The sequence below is a fragment of the Colobus angolensis genome, unplaced genomic scaffold (genome assembly GCF_000951035.1).
Source record: "Colobus angolensis palliatus isolate OR3802 unplaced genomic scaffold, Cang.pa_1.0 Scaffold72, whole genome shotgun sequence".
NCBI classification, from domain to species: domain Eukaryota; kingdom Metazoa; phylum Chordata; class Mammalia; order Primates; family Cercopithecidae; genus Colobus; species Colobus angolensis.
Genome location: NW_012120932.1, coordinates 1,430,869 through 1,441,391, shown reverse-complemented (window position 1 = coordinate 1,441,391; position 10,523 = coordinate 1,430,869). Strand labels below are relative to the sequence as shown.

At 37.2% G+C, this 10,523-nt stretch overlaps 1 protein-coding gene across 2 annotated transcripts; it reads left to right on the top strand.

Moving 5' to 3' along the window:
- Window positions 1-250: 250 nt before the first annotated feature.
- Window positions 251-10,523, top strand: OMD (osteomodulin). 2 transcript variants are annotated; one of them, XM_011927458.1, is made up of 4 exons: window positions 251-510; window positions 3,701-3,708; window positions 7,484-8,429; window positions 9,316-10,523. In XM_011927458.1, the coding sequence occupies exons 3-4, from the start codon at window positions 7,490-7,492 to the stop codon at window positions 9,639-9,641; spliced, it is 1,266 nt and encodes a 421-aa protein (XP_011782848.1). In that variant the 5' UTR covers window positions 251-510; window positions 3,701-3,708; window positions 7,484-7,489; the 3' UTR covers window positions 9,642-10,523. The 2 variants fall into 2 exon arrangements, with proteins under 2 accessions (XP_011782848.1, XP_011782849.1); XM_011927459.1 differs by lacking the exons at window positions 251-510; window positions 3,701-3,708 and having other exon boundaries at window positions 7,360-8,429.

Sequence of the window (10,523 nt, the reverse complement as noted above, 5' to 3'; positions counted from 1 at the left end):
GCAAAGCGAGACTCCATCTCAAAAAATAAAAAAAAAATTTTGAGTTCCACCTTAAGTTGCTGAGACACTGGAGTTCCCTGTCACAGTGGGCCTTAATTTGAAGAATTCTTTGGCATGAAAATGAAAATAAAAACAGTAATCAGTACATGCTGTTTCATTTAGTTTTGTTTGCCTTTCACATTAGAGGAAATTCTTGTCATACCTCAAACCAAAATTAAGGGGAAAAGAAAGAAGTAAGCCACATAAATCTGACCAAGAACACAAGCATCTTAATTTGAGTCCACAAAGTTTCATGTAATGAAAAGAAATACATAATTTTAATTCAACCCAAGTGTTTTCCAAGAAGATTGTATTTGCTTAAATTGCTACAGTAATTCAAGAGACAGCCCTGTCTGGACACAGAGTTACTGTGGATTTTTAAGAGACTCAGTTAAAGAATTTAGGAATTTCTGATTCATTTAAAGGATTTACAAATTCATCAACCCCTGAAAACTAAAGCAAATTGAACAGGTATGATAATAAAATAATTTTCAATTTTTTAAGAATGTATTCCTACTGTTAAAATTTAAAAAGTATATTGGATTTGCTTAATATTAAAATAGACTGCATCTATTATAAAAGCACAATTTTTGGAAGCAAAATTTGGTAAAAAAGTTACATTAAGCTTTTGATTTGGCAAAATGTTCAAGTAAAGTAGTATAATGAGTTTAACTTTCTCATTTAAGATTTACCCAACAAAAAATCTTTGTTTAGATTTTTTTTTACTTTGAATGAAAGGAGAGATTCTCATGTTAAAGGAATCAATCTTTTCCTCTTCCTTAGGTCTCTTTTTCTCTATGAATTATAAGTAACAAAGAACCAGCTAATGCCTTTGAGGCATACAGCTGAGCAATGCTAGTGATTCCGGTTGGGGGGTTGATGGGCATTTGTACAAATTTCACTCAAGATTTCCTCCAAATTTCTCTACTGACTAAATCCCTGATATAGAATGTTTGTCTTTTCATTTACTTCTCTCTCAAAGGGAAGATACAGATCCTCTGTCTAGTCTACTGAAGGATCTAGTTACTTTGGGTTTTAGTTAATTAAGATTTAAATGTATTATGGCTAAAAATAACTGAGGTAATTGTACTTTTAATAGTAAAAGAATTTTACAAAATTAAAATTTAGAACTTTTTTGGAAAAATCTCAATTATATAATAATATTTGCTTTCTTATATGTTAATTTCTATGGTATACAAATAAAAACAATGTCTTTAACATAATAAAATGTTAAGAGGCTTTTACTTTAAAGTTTTCCTGAACAAGTAAATTATACCTCATTAGTAATTTCAATTAAAACTTTTCTTGATGAACACATAAGTGCTTTTCTCCAAGTAAGAGAAACGTTATGACACAGATGCTTTTATTGCTATAATATGAAAAATTCACATTGAAAACTGGTAATATATATATTTTACTTTGTTCCATTCTTTTTCACATTTGTTATTTTCCTACTACACAATGCACTAGGAAAGTGAGGAATACAGTATATTGTGATAAAGAAATATTCAATAGAAAAAGGAACAGTCAAGCTCTCATGAATATGTTCATTTGAAGAAATTACCATGGTGAAATAAATGCCTAGGAATAACCAACATTAGTGGAGGGAAGCATTTGCAAGACTTAACCTATAGCTTATTAACCTAATCATTCATCCAACAAATCTTTGAGCACTTATAACACTGCATTGTACTAGATTCTGTTAAAAGATATCAGGAAATGAGATGATCAACAATGAAGTATACAATACTGCTGTGAGTTATCCTATCGAGAACAAGGCATAGATCGTAGAATGTGAAAAGCAGAAGTAACAAAAATATGTTTAGCAAATGACTGAGAAGAGATTAGTTGGGGAATGAAAAATCTGGATAAAATAAGAGATTGTTGTAACATGGGAAATTATCCTGGGGAAAGAGTAAGAGGCATAGAAAATAATGAGCATAGAGATGAAAACAGGATGGATTTCAGACCAGAAAACTGCACTTAATTAAAGGGAGTGGGACAAGATTGTACTACATGGTTAGAAACGTGGAGGGAGGAGGACAAGGATGTTTAAGGTAAGTTCAGGTTTAGAAGACAAATTGTTCCTCAAGGAAAGACTTTCTTCTTAGGTGCTCACAAAGACCGAAAGCAGACAACATTAAGAATCTCTTTATTTTCAAAGATGCCCCAATCATGATGTCTTGATTCAAGGCCTTCTTCTTTTTTCCCAAAAATTTTTCATAGTTGTTCAACAACAGACTCTAATTCTCAAATGTAAGGTTGCTAACTGATGATGAGCTAATGTTCTGAACAAAAGGATAAAAATCAAGCTGAGTTTTCAGCCAGGCGCAGTGGCTCACACCTGTAATCTCAGCACTTTGGGAGGCAGAGGTGGGCGGACCACCTGAGGTCAGGAGTTTGAGACCAGGCTGGCCAACATGGCAAAATCCCGTCTTAACTAAAAATACAAAAAAGTGTAGCCAGTCGTGGTGATGCACGCCTATAATCCCAGCTACTCAGGAGGCTGAGGCACAAGAATCACTTAAGGCTGGGAGGCGGAGGTTGCAGTAAGTGAAGATCATGCCATCGCGCCCCAGCCTGGGTGACAGAGCGAGGCTCTGTCTCCAAAAATAAAAAGTTAATATGTTGTACTATAATGAGTACAAGAAAATATTATAAAATTATATGTAAAATATCATCAATGAGTATAAAATATTTCGAATATTCTATATCCATTCCTATTAATCTCCCAAAGTCTTGGTCAAATGATGTCTACAAAAGACTTTCCTGTCTCTCTAAAGCTGAGGTAAGCCACTGGCCCCACGGCATTGCCTATCTCTGCTATAAACAATATTACCCTCTGCCTTAGATTAGGGTTCACTTTGTTGTATCTCTCTCTTCCACTAAGCTGTTTGCTCTTTACAGAAGGGACTATGGTTTCACGTCTTCTTCATTTCTGTATTCTCCACCAACTTAGCATAGTGCCTCACCACTAGAAATTATTCAAGATAACTATAAACTGATATAACCCAATCAAACTAACTACTAATATTTGTAAAGTGCTTCACTAAGCACGTTCACATATGGTAAAGTAGTAGAGTACAGTAGGTGAATAAGCATTTCCAAGCAGACCCACTGGGAGCTTCCAGCCCAGCAAGGAGAGCCTGCTCTGAACACTGCCCTTTGGTGTAAGACCGTAACTCCTTAATTCTACCTTCCAAGATTCTCTACTTTTTCACCCGTGAACACTGACTGCAGTGTGAAATCACAGCCTAAATATGTTAATTCATTAAATTAAGCATTCATTCCCAGAGTGCAAATTTCTTAGGTCAGAATTTAGGCCCTCCAAGGCTGAGTGTGGTGGCTCATGCCTGTAATCCCAGCACTTTGGTAAAAAAGTTACATTAAACTTTTGATTAGGCAAAATGTTCAAGTAAAGGCTGAGCGGGGGGCAGACTGGTTGAGCCCAGAAGTTCATGACCAGATTGAGCAACATGGCAAAACCCTGTCTCTACAAAAAAACAAAACAAAAAAATAGCCAGGTGTGGTGGCACGCATCTGTAATCCTAGCTACTCGGAGGCTGAAGCAAGAGAGTCACTTGGGCCCAGGAGACGGAGGGTGAGCCAAGAGTGCACCACTGTGCTCCAGCCTGGGTGACAGAGCAAGACTCTGTCTCAGAAAAAAAAGTTAGGCTAATCCCTTCAGATCTGGATTTAATAGTCTTATTTTGCTCCTTCAAGAGTTAACCAACCACATACCCCAAACACATCACCATCTGTTGCTTGTATGTTTTTGCTTATCTCTTCTATCCAGAGATCTTCTTCCTCACCTCCCTCTATGAGAACCTTAACATTCCTTCAAGGTCTAGGTCAAATGCCACATCTTCCACAAATCTCACAGAAAAGAAAGAAAAATGGATGTAACAGAGTTGCACAAAGAAACGTCATGAGTTTCAAAAGCACATACTGTTAAAAAAAAAAAAACAAAAAACCACTGCTATTTTGGCATCTTCTTTTGGTAGGGATAAATATAAGAAAACAGAAATAAATGATATCTTGATCCTATTTTCTTGACTTAAAAAAAAGAAGCAAGGTCATCACACAAAAATAATAATGGGGAATGAGGTATTAGAGACTTGAGAGAGGAAAGTTACAACACAGTAGCATAGAAGAGAGGGAAAGAGGATGGTCTAAGGAAATGCAGCAGGACAGCACTTGAGGTTAGTGGTCTTGAATTGAGAGTGAGACCAGTCACCATGCTCCTGCTTTTCTTTAGTTACAATCAGCTGTGACAGGCTGTGAGTAGGCGGAGAATTGGAGTAACCAGAGTTGGAGTTTGGCAGATTGAAGGAGCCAGAAAGTTTAGGGCATGTGCAAAAGAGCAACGATAGTGATGAACTATGGGGTCTAAGTTGGTAAGAAGGAACTGACAATGTTGGCAAGGATGGATGAGGGACAGTGAAAAATAATAGAATCAATAGCTAAGGTTCCACTGAAACTGAAGAATTCTTGCAGCTGGAGTTACTACATAGAGATAGTGGTCTGAGTGTGGAACTCAAAATGGAGAGTATGAAGGGTTCCAGTAATAGCAATGACAAAACCCAGGATGTGGGCACATGGGAGCAAATGGTGAGGAAGAATGAAGGAAAGTATCACTGCAGGAAAAGAGCTCAAGGGTCTCTGACTTCACCTGAATAACTACTTCAAATCCCAAATACACACAACAGTTACATTTAAACATTTATAGTTTCTGACAAGAAAAGAACAAGAAACTGAGATGTTTCTTTCTTTTTTTTTTTTTTTGAGACGGAGTCTCGCTCTGTCGCCCAGGCTGGAACGCAGTGGCCGGATCTCAGCTCACTGCAAGCTCCGCCTCCCGGGTTCCCGCCATTCTCCTGCCTCAGCCTCCCGAGTAGCTGGGACCACAGGCGCCCGCCACCTCGCCCGGCTAGTTTTTTGTATTTTTTAGTAGAGACGGGGTTTCACCATGTTAGCCAGGATGGTCTCGATCTCCTGACCTCGTGATCCGCCCGTCTCGGCCTCCCAAAGTACTGGGATTACAGGCTTGAGCCACCGCGCCCGGCCGAGATGTTTCTTAACCTTTCTCAAATGAGATTCTGTCAAAGAAAATAACTTAAGTATTCTCTCAATTATACCAATGATGAAAAATAGAACCATTCTAGATGAACAGGAGATAAGTCATTTCATTATATGCAACAATTTTTTAGGAAACTCATTCTCTCATGAAATCCTGGATAGGAAAAGTAGAAAGGTCTCAGAATAAAAGAGGTAGGATTTTTTTAAACGTTTTTCCTAAACGATACATTCATTTCATCTGGATAGCAGTTTTCAACATGCAAAGTACTTGTACATGCATAGCTTATACAATGCTAACAACAACCAGGTGGGATAAGCAGGCAAGATATGACACAAGAAGGCTGGGTGCAGTGGCTCAGCACTTTGGGAGGCCAAGGTGGGTGGATCATGAGGTCAGGAGTTCGAGACCAGCCTGGTCAACATGGTGAAACCCCGTCTCTACTAAAAATACAAAAATTAGCCAGGTATGGTGGAGTGTGCTTGTAATCCCAGCTACTGGGGAGGCTGAGGCAGGAGAATTGCTTAAACCCAGGAGGTGGTGGCTGCAGCAAGCCAAGATCATACCACTGCACTCCAGCCTGGGCAACAGAGCAAGACTCCATCTCAAGGAAAAAAAAAAAAAAGACACAAGGCAACATACAAGATAAGCAGATAAGCAGCCAAGGTATAATTCAGCTATAATTGCAATTCTTGTTTTATTGATGAGGCAAGAGGCAGATATGTTAAGTGACAGAAATGAAATGTAGGTTTCCGGCTTCTCATCTGGGACACAAGTGACCCTTCCCTAGAACTTCAAGTTTTAGCACCGAGTGTTCATTGTGAAGTGTGCCCCTTTGCAATCCTGCTCCACACAATATCCTTCTGCATTCTGCTGCATATGTATCTGATCCTCCACCAGACTTTAAACTCCCAGGAGACAGGGACAGTGTGTTTTTAATAATATTTGTATATCTAAAACTTAAATATATTAATGGAAAAAAAGGAAGCTAGGAAGAAAAATGTAAAGACACTTGAATTTTGTAGAACGTAAACATTGTACGTCTTTAGGATTTAAAGTAGTTATTTAAGCAGAGTCAGAGACTAAATAATTGGATTCTGGAAACTGTTTCATGAGGAAAATTTGATGGTGCAATTAGTTTTGGACAGAAAATATTAAAAGGAAACATGAATACTATTTCTAAGTATCTGAAGTTATCACATAAAAGGAAGCATTTCATGTTCTTCTGAAGGGCAGAAAACAAACAGAAGTTGTAGAATCTCCCAGGCAAAAGCTCTCTAACTAAAATAAAGGTCTCTCCTCCCCCAGGCAGTGACCATCATTAAAGGATCAGGTAATTCCAAAGAACACCCAGCGTTTATAGTGGAAGGCTCAGACTGTAGTTGAATGATGTCATGCTATTATCATCATAGATCTATACTCTAGTAAGCAAGATAAACTGGGACTCTTAAAAGATGGTTACTTAGTAGAAAGTCTAGTATACCAGACTTTTGACTCTAGTTCAGTGTAATATGTGACTTAAAAAAAAAAAAAAAAATCTCGGCCAGGAGTGGTGGCTCACGCCTGTAATCCCAGCACTTTGAGAGGCCAAGGTGGGTGGATCACCTGAGGTCAGGAGTTAGAGACCAGCCTGGTCAAGATGGAGAAACCCCGTCTCTACTAACAATACAAAAATTAGCTGAGTGTGGTGGCACGTGCCTGTAGTCCCAGCTACTCAGGAGGCTGAGGCAGGAGAATCACTTGAACCGGGGAGGAGGAGGTTGAAGTGAGCCAAGACTGCCGCCACTGCACTCCAACCTGGGTGACGAGGCAAGACTCCATCTCAAAAAAAAAAAAAGAAAAAGAAAAAAAGAAAAAAAAAATCTCACCTCATTGGTACTTAAACATTAATTTTGGTTTGAGGCTGGGCGTGGTGACTCACACCTGTAATCCCAGCACTTTGGGAGGCTGAGGCTGGAGTATCCCTTGAGGTCAGGAGTTTGAGACCAGCCTGGGCAACATAATGAAACCTTGTCTCTACTAAAAAATACAAAAATAAGCTGGGCATGGTGGCGTGCACCTGTAGTCCCAGCTACTCAGGAGGCTGAGGCATGAGAATCGCTTGAACCTGGGAGGCAGGAGTTGCAGTGAGCTGAGATCGTGCCACTGTACTCCAGCCTGGGTGACAGAGGAAACGCTGTCACAAAAAAAGAAAAGAAAAAAATTTTGGTTTGAGCACTGCCCATTCTTTCTGGATATTCTTTTATATACAGACATAGGTATAATACATTTCATATAACTGTCAATTTATACAAAGCGTATTGAGTTTACTCACTTTCTCCACAATGTTTCCTTTTCTCCTTGCAATAGGAAAAGAAGAAGAAGAAGAAGAAGATGGGTTTTTTAAGTCCAGCATTTGTTATTTTTTTCTTTCTTGGAGTCAAAGTACATTGCCAATATGAAACTTATCAGTGGGATGAAGACTATGACCAAGAGCCAGATGATGATTATCAAACAGGATTCCCATTTCGTCAAAATGTAGACTACGGAGTTCCTTTTTATCAGTACACTTTAGGCTGTGTCAGTGAATGCTTCTGTCCAACGAACTTTCCATCATCAATGTACTGTGATAATCGCAAACTCAAGACTATCCCAAATATTCCGATGCACATTCAGCAACTCTACCTTCAGTTCAATGAAATTGAGGCTGTGACTGCAAATTCATTCATCAATGCAACTTATCTTAAAGAAATTAACCTCAGCCACAACAAAATTAAATCTCAAAAGATTGATTATGGTGTGTTTGCTAAGCTTCCAAATCTACTACAACTTCATCTAGAGCATAACAATTTAGAAGAATTTCCATTTCCTCTTCCTAAATCTCTGGAAAGACTCCTTCTTGGTTACAATGAAATCTCCAAACTGCAGACAAATGCCATGGATGGGCTAGTAAACTTGACCATGCTCGATCTCTGTTATAATCATCTTCATGATTCTCTGCTAAAAGACAAAATCTTTGCCAAAATAGAAAAACTAATGCAGCTCAACCTCTGCAATAACAGATTAGAATCAATGCCTCCTGGTTTGCCTTCTTCACTTATGTATCTGTCTTTAGAAAATAATTCAATTTCTTCTATACCTGAAAAATACTTCGACAAACTTCCAAAACTTCATGCTTTAAGACTGTCACACAACAAACTACAAGACATCCCACATAACATTTTTAATCTTCCCAACCTTGTAGAACTCAGTGTTGGACACAACAAATTGAAGCAAGCATTCTATATTCCAAGAAATTTGGAACACCTATACCTACAAAATAATGAAATAGAAAGTATGTAGACTTTTATTGTGTTTTAAAGAGAGAAAGAATAGAATTCTGATCTTTTACGGAAAAAAATATTTAATAAGCTCTGCTTTAGACATTGCGGAAAATGGTTGTTTTGAAGTTGCTTAAGGGAATGGCAGAAATTTGCCCCAGAGAAATGTGTGCTATTCAGTTTATAGTCCTTTCTATTAAATTGTATTGCCTTAAATATTGAGAAATAGGCTGGGCACAGTGGCTCATGCCTGAAATCAGAGCACTGTGGGAGGCTGAGGCGGGTGGGGTGATCACTTGAGGCCAGGAGTTCGAGACAAGCCTGGTCAACATGGTGAAGTCCCATCTCTACTAAAAATACAAAAATTAGCCAGGCATGGTGACGTGCACCTGTACTCCCAGTTACTTGGGAGGCCAAGGCATGAGAGTTGCTTGAACCCGGAGGTTGCCATGAGCTGAGATCATGCCACTGCTTTCTGGCCTGGGTGACAGAGCAAAACTCTGTCTCAAAAAAAAGAAAAAAAAAAAAATATATATATATACACACACACACACACACACACACATATATATAGAGATAAATAATAGAGTATATGAAGAAATATGAGTATCCTAAGTAGTGGGATTGCAGATAATTTTTTTGAGATTGTTTTACTAGGAATTTATTAATCAGAAAAGCCAATAAAGCCATATATATATTGGTAATACAAAACTCATTTATAATTTAATTTTCTTCATTTTATTATTTGATTAATGTAAAAAAAAAGAAACCTAATTCAATTTATGAGTATTTTAATTAACAGAATTATATCCCATACAACATAAAATCTAACATAGAATTATGGTCATAACTAAGGATTATACTATAATGCAAGATTAATTTTTAATTTATTTCTTTCAGAGATGAATCTTACAGTGATGTGTCCTTCTATTGACCCATTGCATCACCACCATTTAACATACATTCGTGTGGACCAAAATAAACTAAAAGAACCAATAAGCTCATACATCTTCTTCTGCTTCCCTCATATACACACTATTTATTATGGTGAACAAAGAAGCACTAATGGTCAAACAATACAACTAAGGACACAAGTTTTCAGGAGATTTCAAGACGATGATGATGAAAGTGAAGATCACGATGATCCTGACAACGCTCATGAGAGCCCAGAACAAGAAGGAGCAGAAGGGCACTTTGACCCTCATTATTATGAAAATCAAGAATAGCAAGAAACCATATAGGTATATACTTATGACTTCACAGAACCTATACTGAATATAGTAAATCTAAGTAAACATGTATTACTCAAAGTAATATATTTAGAATTATGTATAAGATGAGAATTGAATTTAAGTTGGTGACATCTGCATCATTTCATAGGATTAGAATTTACTCAAAATAATGTAAATCTTTAAAAATATAAATTAGAATGACAAGTGAGAATCATAAATTAAATGTTAATGGTTTCTTACGCTTTTTTAAAATACAGAAATATCATGTTAAAAAAAGTGAGTGTATCATTTCTATTAACAGTAATTTTTCTAAAAATGAGGAAGGAAGTAGCATTAGCAGTAAAGACCCAGAGGCCTTTTTGATCACTCTGTGGACAATATTTAAATGACAGGAGGGCATATTAATGTAACAAGCATTCCTTTAAGGAATAGACCATTTTCTCTGACATCTTCTCCAGAAAAGCTTTCACAGTGGTATTTGGAATCTCATCATTACCACATCCATCCCGCTATCTCACCACATAGTGCATAAAATAATATTTTTGATTTGTAAGAGGCCATCCAGTTACTAAGGACCCAAGGCATACAGATTCACAAAATTAACTAATCTTTTTGCCTCAGAGTACCAAAACAACAAAATTATAAAGCTGTATTTGGACAACTAAAAAACACCAAACTATCTCACCACAATTGGTATTTTAGCAAATTTCAGCAACTATCCAAAACAATGTTATTGTGTTCCATTTTAACTGGGATAAATGTTTTTGTAATAAACATAACCATAGAAAGGATTCTTTATTACAAAATGATTTGCAAAGAAATAACTGCTTTGTTCACAAGATTAAATGTTGGCAAAATAAAGTTCTAATGATAATA